An 18,256-nucleotide genomic window follows, 5' to 3' on the forward strand; every position below is an offset into this window, starting at 1 on the left:
AGAGGGGAGAGAGCAGGAGGGGCTGCAAGAGGGTATGGCGTGGCTTCGACGTGACATTGTCGGCGCTGGGAAGGCTCTAAGAGTTCGCTGCAGGGACCCTACGTTCGTCTGGAGTCCCTTCCAGGCCTTACTCCTGTGGCCCTGCCTTCGTCCTTTTCCAGCGGACCCACCCCCGGGGGCGTGGGAGCGGTGGGCCGTGCTCCCTCCGTGCCCTAACCCTGACCTGGCTCCTTGCTGTTCCGCCGCAGGGAAACACGGGAGTGCTCATGGGTGTGTTTCTGGTGTCCTTCGTCGCCCTGGTGGCCCTGGTCACAGTGCTGTCCGGCATCGGGGTTGGGGAGCACTGCGACGTGGGCACCGGCGGCGTCTACTCCATGATCGCGGCGGTCCTCGGCGGGCAGACCGGAGGCGCCATCGGGCTGCTGTACGTGTTTGGACAGGTGAGGCCACTGGCCAGTGGAATCGCTTACCTTGCCTTTCTTTCTGCCACCTTCTTCTCATCCACGTTCCCCTCTGACCTGGTGACAGGCAAGGGGGCAGTTGCGGGGAGCTCAGAGTGGAAGCAAGCTCGTAGTCCGGGGCCCTGGCCCTTAGTCCAGGGCTCCTTCCTTTCCGCCCCCTTTGCCTCTGGAGTCCTGCTTCCACCAGGGAGCTAGGTCTGGGCTGGGACCATCCTTACAGGCTGTTCTAGGGTGGGGAGTGTACAGCAGTGGCCGGAGCCGGGGTGGCAGCTGGGTGGCCCGGTCCCGGGGGCACTTTTACACTGAAAAGGGGACATTTTGCCTGTGCCAAGCACTTCCTTAGAAGCAGGCTGTTCTCAAATGAACCGGAGCTCTAGGCGCATTGATAGCTTGATGGCCTGAACAGGGAGGCTGAAAGCCCCTGTGTGGATGCTCTGTCTGAGAAGGAGAATACTAATGAGGAGGCCCTTCACCAGAGTGGACGGAGGCCCTCAGAAAACCACTGAGCAGGGAGAAGTACTGCAGCGTGTTTAGCTAAAACACAGGGACGGTGACCTAATGCTGAGGAAGCAAATGCAGACATTAAGAAGCAGCTCTTTGTAAGCACTTCTTGGACTGAAAAAGGCTTTAATGATGGTGCAAAGGGTGGTGGGTGGCTGAAAAAACAGTTAAAAGAATCTGTCTAAGTAAGAGTACAAGAGTCTCCTCAAAGAAAGTATCGGTCTGTTTCTTTTATTTTTAAAGCAGCAGGGGCAGGGTATTGTAGCAAAAATACATCTGATTCTCCAACAGCACAAAGCTGTGTGTGTGTGTGTGTGTGTGTGTGTGTGTGTGTGTGTGTGTGTGTGTGTAGGAGAGATGTGTGGAAGGCAGACACATGGTCAGTGCACTCTTAAAAACCACTTGCCTTTTTGGAGAAACATCTTTAAGCATGGTAGTTTGGAGGTGAGTAATAAACTGTCAGTTTACTTTATTACCCTGGGGATTTGTATATCGATTTTTTTTTTTTTAACTTCTCTGCTATTTTATAGCCAAGCAGGCTGCAAGATGGACAAACAGCAGTCCTCACTTTCCCTGCTCTCTGGGTAGACAAAAAGCTCCACTCTTGAAACAGATACCACAGAAAGGGGACCAGCGCTGATGTTTGGGCCTCCCCACCTCCCAGAGAGAGGAAGCCTCCTGTATGTGAGGTGACTTGGAGGAAAGGTGCTCACAAAGAAAGACACAAGCTACCAAAACTCAAGAAGAAACAGAAAATCAGAATACGCCTACATAAGTAAAGAGATTGAATTAGTAATCAAAAAACTTCTAAGAAAAGCCAGAAACATTGGTGCCCCTCTGGTCTGTCCTCTCCATGCCTCTGCTTCGGCAGTTGAGCTGGGTGGGCTTTCTAATCAGGGTTTGGCTGCTGCACAATCCTTTTTATATGTTGCTAGATTCAGCTTGCTAGTATTTTGTTGAGGATTTTTGCCTATATATTATGAGGGATGTTGGTCTGTAGCTTTCTCGTGATATCTTTGTCTAGTTTTGGTGTCATGTTCACGCTGGCCTCACAGAATGAGTTGGGAGGTGTTCCCTCCTCTTCTATTTTTGGGAAGAGTTTGTGAAAGATTGGTGTTAATTCTTTAAACGTTTGGTAGAATTTGGTGGTGAAACCATATGGTCCTGGGCTTTTCTTTGCAGGAAGTCTTTTGATTACTAATTCAGTCTCTTTACTTATATAGGCGTATTCTGATTTTCTGTTTCTTCTTGAGTTTTGGTAGGTTGTGTCTTTCTAGCAATTTGTCCATTTTATCTGGGTTATCTAATGTTTTGGCATATAATCATTCATAGATTCCCTTATAAACTTTTTTTTGTTTTTGTAAGATTGGTAGCAATGGCCTCCCTTTCATTCCTGATTTTAATCATCCGAGTCTTCTCTCTTTTCTTCTTAGTCAGTCTAGTGAAAGGTTTGTCTGCAAAGAAGCAATTTTTGGTTTTGTTGCTTTTCTCTATTCTTTTTCTGACCTCTATTTCATTTATTTCTGCTCCAATCTCTATTATTTCCTTCCTTCTGCTTGCTGTGGGTTTAGTTCACTCTTCTTTTTCTAGTTTCTTAAGGTGGAAGGTTATGTCATTGATTTGAGATCTTTTTCTTCCAGGATGTGGTTGGGTTTTCTGAGGGTCCTTATTCCTGGTTCTTATTACCCCTAATTCCCTCATCCCAGGGCATGCATGCACTCAGGTGTTTTTAGTAATTGCCAGAGGAGATGGCCTGTTGTGCCCCGGAGCAGGGTCAGCAAACTTCTTCTATAAAGGGCTAGATAGTAAATGTTTTAGTTTTTTTTTTTTCTTTTTTTTAAAGATTTATTTATTGATTGATTGATTGATTGCTACGTTGGGTCTTCGTTTCTGTGCTAGGGCTTTCTCTAGTTGTGGCAAGTGGGGGCCACTCTTCATCGCGGTGCGCGGGCCTCTCACTATCGCGGCCTCTCTTGTTGCGGAGCACAGGCTCCAGACGCGCAGGCTCAGTAGTTGTGGCTCACGGGCCTAGTCGCTCTGCGGCATGTGGGATCCTCCCAGACCAGGGCGCGAACCCGTGTTCCCTGCATTAGCAGGCAGACTCTCAACCACTGCGCCACCAGGGAAGCCCAAATGTTTTAGTTTTTTGTGAGGGTGTCATAGGTCTCTGTCACAGTGACTCAACTCTGCTGTGTAAGTGTGAAAGCAGCCATAGACAGTTTGAAGCGGGCATGGCTGTGTGCCAATCAAACTTACGCCCAAAGCAGGCGGCAGCAGGATTTGGTCAGAGGGCCAAAGTTGGCCGGCCCTTGCCCCAGAGCATCAACGTTTAGGAGATACAGATGCTTAAAATAATGATTTTTAAAGCTTACAAAATCTTTCCATTGCCTTGCATCCTCCTAAACCCTTCTCCATTCATCTCTCTGAGACGTTGGTGCTGGGCCTGTAGTGTGGGGTCAGACCCCTGGGCCAGTGGAGGAGGCGATGAACTGGGGTCTGTCCTCACTCCCTGCCCCACTCACCTGAGCACTTCTTCGGGGCTGCTTACCCTGGACACCAGAATATCCAGCTTCCGCCTGCACTGTCCTGTCTAAAAGCATTTATTCATGGCTTACCTGCTCTTTGCTAGGCTCTGTAAAAACAGTGGAGGACTGGAAAACTTTCAGGGACCTGGGGTTTGCATTGTGGGAGGGAACCCATATGTAGGACATACAGCCAACCAATTCAAACTTTAAACTAGGGATTTCGTGTGAGAAGGGAAGGGGTGTGGAGGGACAACTCTGGTTTTCTAGGTAGGTACCCAAAGATGGAAAGAAAATTGCCTATGATTGTGAAAATGCAATTTTTTAAAAACAGAGGCCTTGGAAGGGAAGCGTTACACCCTGAAAATGTAGCGGTGACACCCCCTGCTTCCTGTGGCAGAGGGTTAGAAATTCTCTGTAGAGGACGAAAGAGAAAAACGAATGCCTGTGATTATAAACTTTAAGAACAGATAACAAAAATTTTTTTAATATAATAAATTCTGGGGAGGTTTATACATTAAACAAATCGAAAGGGATGTTTTCCAATGAAGAGGAGCTTCATGGTTGGAAGGGAGACCACGTCTAGGGTGGTTGGATTGCTCTGGGGAAGGGCTGGCAGCCGCTGTTGTCCACACCTCTCCCGAGGGGAGGCCGGAGCCCGGGCCAGGCCCGAGCACACTGGCTGAGAGCCGGCTGTTGGGGAACCTTGCATCCTAGGTGCGCTGCGCTCTATGTGCCCAGATACAGTTTTTGCATAAACAGAATAATACTCTCAATATGCTTGTTTTTATTTTCCTTTATAAAATTGCTTTAAAATTACAAAATGATGTTCATTGTAGCTAGTTAGCATATCAGAGATAATTTAAAGAAAACGTAGTTTCCCTCCCCTCCTGCAGTAACCAGTGTGAACACCTAGCATCCTCTTCAGCACCTTTCCCTGGGCTCATCTACATGAATTTATGGATTTTTGAAGTGCTTGCTTGTTTTTACAAAAATGGGGACAAATTTCATATGACTTTTATTTATCACTGAACAATAAGTCATAGACATTCTTCTAGGTCAATGCTTTGAATCCATGCTTTTAAAGTAGTTGCTTAGTATTGTATAATATGGATGTATGGTAATTCGTGGCACATTCTCTATTCATTTTTTTACTCTCTTATGTAAGAGTAGTTTTATTCCTTTTCTCATTTCTAAGAGTCTGTAATTTTGCACATTCTCTTTTCCTCTTAATCAGGTTGCCAGGTGTTTATGTATTTTATTGATCTCAAAAAAAAAATCAGCTTTTGTTCTTTTTATCCTTTCATTTTTTTCTTTCATTTCATTAATTTCATATATCCTTTTATTAAATACTTCTTCCTACTGTCTTTTTATTTATGATTTTTAAAGTCACTTCTTAAGTTAATACTTTGTTCATGTATTTTTCTGCATTTTTAAACTAATATAAACATTTAGAATTATACTTTTTTCCCCTTCTGAATGCAGGATTAATGTGCTTCCCAAGTTTTAGAATCAATCCTTTTTATTACTTTCTAGATAATTTGAAATTTTAAAAATTTCTCCATATTTTGCCAACGTGGCTCAAATTTATTTCTGTTGTATTTTCCCCCTTGTTGATTTGGAAGTTCTATTGATACTATGCTTTTCATTCTGTGGGTAGTTATTATCTACTTTTAGAAGCTATAATTATACTTTTTCTATACTTCCCAAACAAAAACATTACTTGTTAGCTCCTCCACATACCAAATACGAAATCTCTATGATACTTTTACTTACCTACATTCCATAATTACCCTTACCTCTTACCCCCAAATCTTTAGATTTTGAAAAGGTGGTTTAATTTTGGGCTGTTATAGCTTTCCCTTAAAAGTAAGTCTCTTCAGTTTCAAGAATCCTTACTTACAACTTATGTTGCAAATTTCCTGTGACATTACCATCATCTATTTAGCATTAACAAAGTATTTTATGAAATTCATGGCTAACTACTGTTTCCTTTACATCAGTAGCTAATAATAAAGTAATATTGATAATGCCAATGGCTATTATTTCTCCAACTCTAACTATGAGCCAGGTATTGTTCTAGGACTTTACACGAATTATCTCATTTAATCCTCACAATAACCTTTTTTTTTTTTAAGGTGGTTTCTTCTTCTTCTTCTTCTTTTTGTTGCTATTTAAATTCTCTTTTTTTAAATTGAAGTATAGTTGATTTACAATATTAATTGTAATAATTAATTGTGTTAATTTCTGCTGTACAGCAAAGTGATTCAGGTGTGTGTGTGTGTGTGTGTGTGTGTATATACACACACATATACACATCCATTCTTTTTTTTTTAATATTCTTTTCCATTATGGTTTATCATAGGATATTGAGTTTAGTTCTCTGTGCTATACAGTAGGACCTTTATCCATTCTGTATATTATAACTTACATCTGCTAACCCCAGCCTCCCACTCCATCCCTCCCTCAATCACCTCCCCCTTGGCAACCACAAGTCTGTTCTCTATGTCTGCGAGTCTGTTTCTATTTCATAGGTAGGTTCATTTGTGTCATATTTGAGATTGCACATATAAGTGATATTATTTGTCTTTCTCTTTCTGACTTACTTCACTTAGTATGGTAACCTCTAAGTCCATCCATGTTGCTGCAAATGGCATTATTTCATCCTTTTTTATGGCTGAGTAGTATTCCATTGTATATATGTACCACATCTTCTTTATCCATTCATCTGTTGATGGACATTTAGGTTGTTTCCATGTCTTGGCTATTGTGAATAGTGCTGCTGTGAACATAGGGGTGCATATATCTTTTTGCATTAGAGTTTTGTCTGGGTATATGCCCAGGAGTGGGATTGCTGGATCATATGGTAATTCTGTTTTTTGTTTTCTGAGGAACCTCCATACTGTTTTCCATAGTGGGTACATCAACTTATATTCCCAATAAGTGTAGGAGGTTTCCCTTTTTTCCACATCCTCTCTAGCATATGTTATTTGTAGAGTTTTTAATGATGACCATTCTGACCATTGTGAGGTGGTACTTCATTGTAGTTTTGGTTTGCATTTCTCTAATAATTTGTGATTTGAGCATCTTTTCATGTGCTTATTGGCTATTTGTATTTCTTCTTTGGAGAAATGTCTGTTTAGGTCTTCTGCCCATTTTTCAATTGCGTTGTTTGTTTTTTTTGTTGTTGAGTTATATGAGCTGTTTGTATATTTTGGAAATTAAGCCCTTGTTGGTCGCATCATTTGCAAATATTTTTTCCCATTCTGTAGGTTGTCTTTTCATTTTGCTTATAGTTTCCTTCGCTGTGCAAAAGCTTGTAAGTTTGATTAGGTCCTGTTTGTTTATTTTTGTTTTTATTTCTGTTGCCTTGGGAGACTGACCTAAGAAAACATTTGTATGATTTATGTCAGAGAATGTTTCATCTATGATCTCTTCTAGGAGTTTTATGGTATCATGTCTTATGTTTAAGTCTTTAAGCCATTTTGAGTTTATTTTTGTGTAAGGTGAGAGGGGGTGTTCTAACTTCATTGATTTACATGCGGCTGTCCATCTTTCCCAACACCACTTGCTGAAGAGAGTGTCCTTTTTCCCCTTGTATATTTTTGCCTCCTTTGTTGAAGGTTAATTGAATGTAGGTGTGTGGGTTTATTTCTGGGCTCTCTATTCCTCACAATAACCTTTTGAAGTAAGTACTATTATTATCTGTGTTTCACAGAGGCAGACATGAACCACAGAGAGGTTGAAACACTTTCCCAAGTCACACAGCTAAGGCTGGGAGCCACAGCATTTGGCCTTAGGTAGTTTGGTTTCATAGGCTATGCTTCCGACCACTGTGCTCTTGTCACGTATCCTCCAGAGCTTTTACTTTTTTTGTTACTGGCATCTTTGGGCTAAAAAGTGATTTTAGGTACAAACCTGAGAGAGGGGCGCTACTGGGGTTACTTCAGTAATCGGTTTGGAAGCTCCAGGTGCAAACAGTCATATTCAAGTTCTGGCATCACCCTCTGCATGTGAGAGACCTCAGACACCTGGGAAAGTGATGCCTGTACAAACGATAATCAGTACTACATTTTTAACATTTGTTTATAAAACTCAGATATATCTGACCGTGAGGAGTCCTGTTGATCTGGCCAAATACTGATGAAATAGCATCATTGTCACCATCACACTCTTGGCATTTAGTCAAGAGTAAGTTTGAATTCTGAGGTGAATGCAGAAAAATATAGATTCCTCTCTCTATCTCTCTGTCTTCCTCCCTCCCTCCCTCCCTCCTCTGATTGTCTTTCCCCTGCATTTATTGGGCTTCCCCCCTCACCCAAATACAGACAGAAATGCCTACTCTACATTTGGGGAATACCGACAATGATGCTATGTCTAGCTGCAAAGTGAGCCGATCTCAGTGAAGAATGGAGCCTCCTTCGTGAGCTCCCCTCAGACACAGAAATCGTATAAGCCTTCCTGTCTTTATATAAAAGGACTAGAACTTAATGGTGTCTGCTTCCCGGAGCATTTTTCATACAGTCAACGTATCATAAAGTATTTATAGATTGCTTGCAATGTAGTTAGCAAATGCAGGGGATTTTAGAAGGCGCAATCAGCATAAAATTTTTTTAAAGATGTTTGCATTCTTGTTGGGGGGGGCAAACTTATATGCATGAAATAATAATAGAATACAGAGCCAGATAATTAATTGCAAGGTACCAGCAGTAAGCATAGTATTTATTCAGAAACGGGGGATGAGGAAAGGCTTCATGGAAAAGGAGGAACTTGGCTGAGGTTTGAGTAGAATTTGTTTCCTGAGAGAGCAACAGGTGCAGAGCGACAGTGATAAGAGTGCCCTGCTGGCCCTGGGGGAGGGTAAAGGGACCAACCCGATAAGAGAAGGGGGCTGAGGACCTATGGTAAATGAGGTTGGTGTTATTTTCAAATATTTATTTGAAATTATGTTTCAGGTTTTTTAAGAGGTAGCATCATGACTCTCAGGCAAATATAAAATAAACATGTGCCAAAGGGTTTATTTAACTCATTAATTAGTGGAGGAGCCAGTAAGATGTTAAGGTTGAGAAGTGAGGTATGGACCCTCGATGGATACAGATCCAATCCATAACTTCCTAGTTCAGCAATTTCATAAATAAATATAAGGATAAGATTGCTAGGTTAGACACAAAACCGGTTAATGTCTTACAGGACCACAAACCCTAATCTTTTGTGTTATCTGTTCCACCAGGGAGCAGTTCTGTACATCTCTGCAGGAAAAAAAAAAATCCATAAGTTAACATGTAACTTCACTAAGTCTGGGACATTTAATACATTTGATCAATAGTGAACAGTGAGTAGAACTAAGTACATTCACTTAGATAGTCCTTGGGTAGCCTTTGTTCCATATGACATTGGAAGGATGTGCTGCCCACTTTTTTTTCTTATTTCTAAGTTTTAGGTAATTTTAAAAATAATAGTGACATGCAAAGAAATAGAGAAAAACCCGGGGTTTGCTCCAGTGCCCTTCTAAGGCTTTGAGATGGGACTCCCCCTTGTGCTTCTGTTCTCTATTTAGGTCTTCACAGGGGCGTCTATAGGTCTCTTTGGCCCAGAATCCCATCTCCTTCCTTCCATAATCTTTTCATCTTAGTTACCACCGACAATCATTCTCCCCTCTGGATGGTGGGAGAGATGTAGACGAGAAGAAAGGGGGCCCCAGGCAGGACTCCTGAGCAGGAAGGGCTCCTTTAACCCCCATGATGATTCCTGGGTGTTGAATTCCACCAGGTCAGCAGGGTCCTCAGTGAGGGGCAGCCCTGATGCTCTTTTCTCTTGCTGACTCTTCCTACCTCGAATTGCCTGTCAGTGTGTTGCAGGTGCCATGTACATCACTGGCTTCGCTGAATCCATCTCAGACCTGCTGAGCCTCAGGAATCTCTGGGCCGTGCGAGGAGTTTCAGTTGCGGTGCTTCTGGCCTTGCTGGGGATTAACCTAGCAGGCGTCAAGTGGATAATCCGCCTCCAGCTGCTGCTGTTGCTTCTGCTGGCCGTGTCCACGCTGGACTTCGTGGTGGGCTCTTTCACACACCTGGACCCAGGTAAGCCTTTTGGAGTTCAGTAGATGGCCTCATGGGGGTCTGCACTGCTTTCTAGATGTTTGTAGGTCTGGGTTTGCAAGACGACCCCCAATAGCCTTTCCCTGCAGTGAGTGTGTGCTGCTCCCGAGCAGGTGAAGGGTGTGTCATGGTGCCGTTTCAGAGGCCGGAAAGCCCCTCCTCACGTAGATGTCTTCACTGGGCACATTTCCCATGTTTCTTTTTATTTACTTGCTGTTAAAAAAAAAACAAAAAACAAGAAAATTTAGATAAAGGCCAGAATTAAGTAGAACTGGATTTGACAAAGATGGATTCATGATAGTGATTATACGCAAGAAATAGATTTGGGAAGGAAATAGATTTTAATTTTATCTGTCATATTTTATTTCTTTTTAAAAAAGGACTTGATGCAAACATAACAAATGTTAACAATTGCCATTTCTGGGAGAGCAGGACAGATATGTGTTTGATTGTCTATAGTTTTCAATATTATGTTTTTTCAAAACAAAAATATGAATCTATTAACTAAGCTTAAAGAAAGAAAATAAACAGCAGGGTATTCTTTTGCACCATTTGGAAATGGTGTCATATATTGATAATCAATCAATCACTGTTTACTCTAACCCTGGATTTTCTGCAGCCTTGAGGATACCTGGCAACTCTAATCCTAAATCCTATGCTTTGAGTGAGATGCTATTACCCAAAGTGTGCATAATTTTGTAGCTTTGTGATTTGGGTTGGTTTGGCATCAGAAGTCTTTGTTTCTCTCCAGAGTACGGAAGTATTCCTGGGATGCTGTAGGAAAAAGATAACTGCCTGATATTTCACACTTTGGGGACTTTGTCTTTTTATGACAATAGTGACTAGGCATCTACATTGGAATATGGACAGAGAAAGGGAGCTGGGGCCACCAGTTTTGTTAACAAAGAGAAAGGAAAGAGATCAAGAGCACAGACCAGCCACCTCTGATGGTGGTGGTGGCGGCGACGGCCGCTGTATTGGATGAGCACTTCTGTGCCAGGCATTTTGGCTAGCACCTCACAGGGCTTATCTCATTATCATAACCTCATGGAGGAGGAACAGTTATACCCATTTAACAGATGAGGATAGCGGGGATTACATGATTTGTAGTAACGCATGGCAGATCTGGGTGTGAAACTGGATCTGTTTGACTGTAAAGCTGAGCTCTTTCCTGAGGTGGGAACGCTACCACTGTCTTTCTATGATAGCGGCTCTTCTTTTCCCCTTCAAGGCTGCCCCTGGGGTGTGTTCTAAACAGTCTCGTCTTTCATAAAAGTGTTGGTTGCGGGAAGGTGACAGTTCAGTTGGTACACCCTCATCTGGCCTTATTGCTTTTTTTTTTTTTTTTTTTAAAGATGCATTTTATTTATTTATTTATTTATTTATTTATGGCTGTGTTGGGTCTTCGTTTCTGTGCGAGGGCTTTCTCTAGTTGCGGCAAGTGGGGGCCACTCTTCATCGCGGTGCGCGGGCCTCTCACTATCGCGGCCTCTCTTGTTGCGGAGCACAGGCTCCAGACGCGCAGGCTCAGTAATTGTGGCTCACGGGCCCAGTTGCTCCGTGGCATGTGGGATCTTCCCAGACCAGGGCTCGAACCCGTGTCCCCTGCATTAGCAGGCAGATTCTCAACCACTGCGCCACCAGGGAAGCCCCCTTATTGCTTTTTCATCTATTAAGATTCTTCTGTGGGAAAAGTCACTCATCTGAGCTCCCTGCGTGCCTCCTACCCTCTGGCATCCTGGTCCGTCCCCCAGAACCTCCAGACTGCCCCATGATCTAGCATCTACAGTGTTAACCCCTGTACATCGGGGGGCCCCCAGGGCCCACTGCAGTGCTAAGGGCCAATGCAGTGTCCAGCCTGATCCCTCCAGCCTGATCCCTCCAGCCTGATCCCTCCAGCCTGAGCCTTGCAGCTTGCTGAACATTTGGAGCATCTCCACTGGGGGGAAGGAGTGATTTTTTTCCTGGCTTTGCACCACGCTGCAGAGACAGCCCACATCCTGAGAGTGACCTGCTGGCTGTTTGGCCATCAAACTGTCAGTGAAGGAGAGAGAGAGAGAGAGAGAGAGCGCACTCCAGACTTCATGCCTGGGTCCTTTCTGCCCACTGACATGGTTGCCGCCAGAGCATAAGTAGTTAAATTGCACAGTGATGCTCCTGGAGTCTTTGAAACCTCAGCAGGCTGTCGTATTTGCCTTCTTGATTAGAAGTTTTCTTGGCTGCTCTTCTGACTTACTCCAGATATTTCTCTTTCCTTCTGGTCAGTACGTGACCAGGGTGTAGTGCGAAATGAAATTTATTTTCAATTATTCCCATAGTAACTGGCCCCTCTAGAATCTGTTTTTGGTGTCACTGGTGTTTTATATGGGCTACTTTCTTTGCAGTTAAAAATCCAAACTGAAACTAGACCATAAACCTTCAGAATGGGTTTAGCAGAATTATTTCAACTCTTTTAAAAAATGACATACATGTAGACATTTGGAAAAAAAACTGGAAGGAACTAAGCCCAAGTGTTAACAATGGTCATCTTTCTGCTGAGATTATGGGTGGCTGTATTACCTTATTTCTACTTTTCCTTCAATTAGTTAGTGCTATTTAAAAAGAAAAATTAATAGACTTCAGTTTTTAGAACAGTTTTAAGTTTATAGAAAATTAGCACAGAGTACAGAAGTCCCCATATCCTTTCTCTCTCCTTTCCCTACCAGTTTCCCCTATAAAACCTTGCATCAGTGTGATACATTTGTTATAATTGGTGAACCAATAGTAACACATTATTATTAACTAAAATTCATGGTTTAGATGAGGATTCATCCTTTGTGTTGTATAGTTCTATGGGTTTTGACAAATATATATTGATATGTATCCATCATTACGGTATCATACAGAATAGTTTTAATGCCTTAAAAATTCCTGGGCTCCATATATTTCACCCCCATCCCCTACCCCTACTCCCAAACTCCTGGCAACCACTGATCTTTTTATTGCCTCTATACTTTTGCCTTTCCCAGAACGTCATATAGTTGAAATCATACAGTATAGAGCCTTTTCAGCCTGGCTTTTTTTCACTAAGTATTATGCATTCAAGGTTTCTCCATGTTTTTTGTTTTGTTTTTGTGTGTGTGTGCCTTGATAGCTCATATCGTTCTATTAGTGAGAAATATTCCATTGTGTAGGTGTACTACAGTTTGTTTTTTTTTTTGGTCCATTCACCTATTGAAGGACATTTTTGTTGCTTCCAGCTTTTGGCAATTATGAATAAGACTTCTATAAACATTTGTATGCAGGTTTTTAATGAAGATATAACTTTTAAACCCATTTGAATAAATACCTAGGAGCAGGGTTGCTAGATCATATGATAAGACTATATTTGCCTTTGTAAGAAACTGCCAAACTGTCTTCCAAAGTAGCTGTACTGTTCTGCATTCCCATTAGCAACAAAGGAGAGTTCCTATTGCTCCACATCCTCGTCAGCATTTGGTGGTGTCAGTTTCTTGGATCTTAGCCATTCTGATAGGGGCATAGTGATATCTCATTGTTACTTTAATTTGTAATTCCCTAGGATATATGATATTGAGCATGTTTTCATACGCTTATTTGACATCTGTATATCATTTTTGGTGAGGTCCCATTTTTTAATTGGGTTGTCCTCTTATTGTTGAGTTTTAAGAAGTCTTTTTTTTTTTTTCCTTCTTTTTATTTATTTATTTATTTATTTATTTGTTTATTTATTTATTTATTTATGGCTGTGTTGGGTCTTCATTTCTGTGCGAAGGCTTTCTCTAGTTGCGGCGAGCGGGGGCCACTCTTCATCACGGTGCGCGGGCCTCTCACTGTCGCGGCCTCTCTTGTTGCGGAGCACAGGCTCCAGACGCGCAGGCTCAGTCGTTGTGGCTCACGGGCCCAGTTGCTCCGCGGCATGTGGGATCTTCCCAGACCAGGGCTCGAACCCGTGTCCCCTGCATTGGCAGGCAGATTCTCAACCACTGCGCCACCAGGGAAACCCAAGAAGTCTTTTTATATTTTGGATATAAGCCCTTTATCAGATATATGTTTTACAAATATTTTTCACAGTCTGTGGCTTGTCTGTTCATTCTTTTAGCAGAGCCTTTTGCAGAGCAGAAGTTTCTAATTGTAATGACGTCTAACATCAGTTTTTTTCTTTCTTGGATTATGCTCTTGGTGGTGTACCTAAAAATTCACTACTAAACCCAAAATCACCTAGATTTTCTTCTATGTTATCTTCTAGAAGGTTTATAATTTTATGTTTTACATTTAGGTCTATGATCCATTTTGAGTTAATTTTTGTGGAAAATACACGGTGAATATCTAGTTGTTTTTTTTTTTTTTTTTTTTTGGCATGTGGATGTTCAGTGGTTCCAGCACCGTTTGTTAAAGAGACTATCCTGTTTTCATTGAATTGCCTTTGCTCCTTTGTCAAAGATCAGTAGCCTGTATTTGTGTGAATCTATTTCTGGGCTCTTTGTTCTGTTTTATTGCTCTATTTATCTATTCTCCAGTACCACTCTTTTATGATTATTATAGCTTTATAGTGAATCTTGGAGGTGGGTAGTGTCAGTCCTCCAACTTTGTCCTTTTTCACTAGTGTTATTTTTAAGGTCAGGAAAAAAAAGTTTTTGAAATACTTTTAAGTCTAACTTTATTCCTTTCCCTTTCCTTAAATATAAATGACTTTAAAGATCCAAACAATCTTAAATGTATAAAGTAAAAATGTAGGAAGTGAAAAAAAACAAACCCTACATTTCCCCACTTCTACTCTCCAGAGGGAGATTGGTAGGTATTCATTGCTATTGCTGTTGAACAGATTACCCCCAACTTTAGTGGCACAGAACAACAATAAAATATAAACAATAAAAAATAAACACTTATTATTTCTTGCCTTTTCCGTGGGCCAGGAATTTGCATATAGCTTGGTCAATGGTTCTGGCTCAGGGTTTCTCATAAGGTTCAGGGGCTGCGGACATATGAAGACTTAACTGGAGCTGGTGGATCTGACTGGCAAGTTTTATTGGTTGTTGGCAGGAGGCTTCAGTTCCTCTCCATGAGGTCCTTTCCAGAGAGCTGCTTAAGTGTCCTCAAGTCATGGGGTGACCGGATTCCTCAAGAACAAATGAGAGAGTGAGAGTGAGAGAGCGAGGGAGGGAGGGAGGGGGAGAGAGAGAGAGAGAGAGAGAGAGAAAGAATGCGTCATCCTTTTTATGATCTAGCCTCAGAAATCACATAGCAGCACTTTTACCACAAGCTATTTGTTAGAAATGAGTTACTTAGGCCCTCATTCAAAGGGAGGGGATTTAGTTTCCACCTTTTGAATGGAGAAGTGTCAAAGAATTTGCAGACACATTTCAAAACCACAACAGTTAATTTTAAAATCAGAAAACAAATTCAATACACTTGTCAAATTTTATTTTTCCTTTTATTTCAGACAAAATTAATGTTTTTATGTTGTAAAAATTTTTTTAAAATGTGAAATATAGAGTAAAAAGTGAAAATTCTTTCTCCTTATTTCATTTTCATACTGCCATCCCCAGAGGGAGATTGGTGAACATCTTTCCAGTCTATTTTCTATACATGTACAGGCACATACGCACATGTGCACATACATAAACATGTAAACATAGTTCTTTGTAAAAATGTAATTCTACATTGTTTTGCTGCTCTTTCTCTCCCAACCAATAACATATCATGGACACCCTGCAATGTCAGTACATTTAGGATTCCCTCTTTTTTTTTTTAACGCCTGCCTAGTATTCCATATTCCATATAAAACATTAATTTATTGATGGATATTTAGGTTTTTCCAGTTTGTTGTTGTTACAAGTGGCTGACATGAATATCCTTGTACAAAATTTGAAGGATTATTTCTGGAGGATCAAGGCTTATCAATAGAACTCATAGGACATAGGTCAAGCACATTTAAAATTTTTTTAGATTCTACCAAATGGCCTTGAAATAATGTTTTTCCACTCTGAACTCCCAGTAACCGTATGTAAGAGTTATTGATTCCCCAAACCCTTGACAATATTGGATATGTTAAATCTTTTAAATTTCTGCCACGTGATGGGCAAAAATTGTGATCTTTTTAAAAATTTGCTTTTCTTAAATCATTAATGAGGGTAATATTATTCATATTTTTATTGCCACTTGTATTTATTTTTCTTTGAATTGTCTGTACTCTTTCCCTATTTTTCCTTTAGGTTTTCTTACTTTTTAATGATTTATAGCTCTTCTACCTTAGCAATTAATTTAACATAAAACAAATATTTGTTTAGCTTTATATCAGTGCTAGACAATGTTTGTTATATATGTTGAAAAAATTTTCCTAACATGTCATTTGTTCTTTTAAAATTAATTTTTTTTTAAAATTAATTAATTAATTTATTTTTGGCTGTGTTGGGTCTTCGTTTCTGTGCCAGGGCTTTCTCCAGTTGCGGCGAGCGGGGGCCACTCTTCATCGCGGTGCGCGGACCTCTCACTATCGCGGCCTCTCTTGTTGCGGAGCACAAGCTCCAGACGCGCAGTCTCAGTAATTGTGGCTCACGGGCCTAATCGCTCCGCGGCATGTGGGATCTTCCCAGACCAGGGCTCGAACCCGTGTCCCCTGCATTGGCAGGCGGACCCTCAACCACCGCACCACCAGGGAAGCCCTAAAATTAATTTTTATATGTAGTAAAGTAATACGGATAGTAAAAATACTAATTTTTGAGTCATATCGTGTACTCTGATTGCTTTCTTTTTGTATATTTTTCAGCTTTTCCTAAAACTAAATTTACTCTGTGTATTAGTTTCATAAAGCTGCTTTAACAAATTACCACAAACTTGGTGACTTAAAACAATAGAAATTTATTCCCTCACAGTTTTGGAGGCTAAGAGTCTGAAATCAAGGTGTTGGCAGGGCTGCACTCCCTTCAAAGCCTGTGGAGAATGCTTCCTTGTCTCTTCTAGCTTCTGATGGCTCCAGGAGTTCCTTGGCTTGTGGCTGCATCACTCCAGTCTGTGCCTCTGTCTTCACATGGCCTTCTCCTCCTCTTGTCTCTCCTCTCTGTGTATCTTATAAGGAAAACTTGTCACTGGAAATAGGTCCAACTTGGATAATCCAGGATAATCTCATCTCAAGAGCCTTAATTATATCTGCATAGAGCTTTTCTTCCTTCCATATAAGGTCACATTCACAGGTTCCCAGCATTAGGACGTGGGCATATCTTTTGGGGGGCCACCAGTCAACCCACTACATTCCATTTTTTCATTTGCTTTCTTTTCTAGGTGATTATCGCTATTCTAAAAAATTCTCTGTAGAGCTTTCAAATCTTATAGGCATTTTCCTCAGTGCTCCCTATGTTATGTTTTCTCTTGGAGACTCCCTCCTCACTGTCCTTCTCCTGGGTGGACATCTGGGCCTGATCACAGCTGTTATACTGGTACTTGCCTTCCCTGCTCCCTGGTGTTGGTCCCTGTTGTCTGGATCCCAGATCATCCTCTTCTGTCTACAATGGAATATGTCACTTTTCCACTTTCACATGTGATTGGTAGGAGATATAAAAATGTAGGCTGAAAATCATTTTCCCTTATGTAATATTGTGATTTACAATAAGATATGTATATATTTGGTCTTCATCCGTTCCTGGCATAGAGCTCCTAAAAACCTTAGAATTTCCAGTGATGAGAACTATAAGGTATCTTTTTTTTATGTTAATGAGGTGATTTCTGGAAAGCACCTCAGGTTGGGGGCTGGTTGCCAGTGGAGCTAACCTTGTGATCTGGGGGTTGGAACTTTCAGGCCCCCTCCCTCCCCCACCTCAGGGGAGAGAAGAGTGGTTGGAGATTGAGTTCAAATGCCAGTGACCAGTGATCTAATCAGTCGTGCCTGTGTAGTGAAGCCTCCATAAAAACCTTAAAGGACTGGGTGTGAAGAGCTTCTGGGTTGGCAAACACATGGAGATGAGGGGAGAGTGGCTTTCAGAGAAAGCATGGAAGCTCCGTACCTTGCCCTGCGCGTCTCTTCCATCTGACTGTCCTTGAGTTATATCCCTTTGTAATAAACCGGTGATCTACTAAGAAACATGTTTCTCTGAGTTCTGTGAGCCACTCTAGCAAATTAACTGAACCCAAGGAAGGGATCTTTGGAACCTCCAGTCTATAGCCTGTGGGTCAGAAGCACAGGTGACAGACAGCCTGGACTTGTGAGTGCCATCTGAAGGGGAGGGGACAGTCTTGTAGGATGGAGCCCTTAGTTGTAGGATCTGATGCTGTCTCCAGGTAGATAGTGTCAGAATTAAGTTGAATTGTGGGATACCACACTGAATTTCCAGAGGATTGCTTGCTGTGGGGAAATAAACATGAACCACGAATTTTGACGTCATTGTTGCTCTACCTTCTACCATTCAGCAGCATCTAGGAGTTTGGTGCTATTCTGATTTCTCCTCTTGGTAGGTAACCTGTTTCTTCTCCTCAAAGTGCTTAAGATCTTCCCTTTACCCTGAGATTTAAAATTGCATAATGAAATTTTTTATTAATTGGACCAGGCACTTTCCATTTGGAATTTTCAGTGATTTCTGTGACAGTTTCTTCTTTGTTTTCTCTGGCTTTGTTTTTTAAAATTTTCTTGAATTCTGGCTAGTTGGATGGATATTGGAGTGCCTGGTTTGAACCTTCTGTTATC

At 41.6% G+C, this 18,256-nt stretch overlaps 1 protein-coding gene across 12 annotated transcripts in view; it reads left to right on the top strand.

Moving 5' to 3' along the window:
- The window catches only part of SLC12A8 (solute carrier family 12 member 8), a 130,113-nt gene that overhangs the window by 25,111 nt on the left and 86,746 nt on the right, over positions 1 to 18,256 (top strand). For 7 of the 12 annotated variants that reach the window (XR_014262650.1, XM_082458639.1, XM_082458643.1 and 4 more), the window contains 2 exons: positions 249 to 440; positions 9,333 to 9,564. Coding sequence is in view for 11 of the 12 variants with exons in the window: in XM_082458639.1 (XP_082314765.1) it covers positions 249 to 440; positions 9,333 to 9,564 (424 nt within the window). In the remaining variant the exon portion in view is untranslated. The remainder of the gene's footprint in view (positions 1 to 248; positions 441 to 9,332; positions 9,565 to 18,256) is intronic. The other 5 variants (XM_082458642.1, XM_082458645.1, XM_082458636.1 and 2 more) reach the window with 2 other exon arrangements.

The sequence above is a fragment of the Balaenoptera physalus genome (genome assembly GCF_965194825.1).
Source record: "Balaenoptera physalus genome assembly, chromosome: 4".
Taxonomy (NCBI): domain Eukaryota; kingdom Metazoa; phylum Chordata; class Mammalia; order Artiodactyla; family Balaenopteridae; genus Balaenoptera; species Balaenoptera physalus.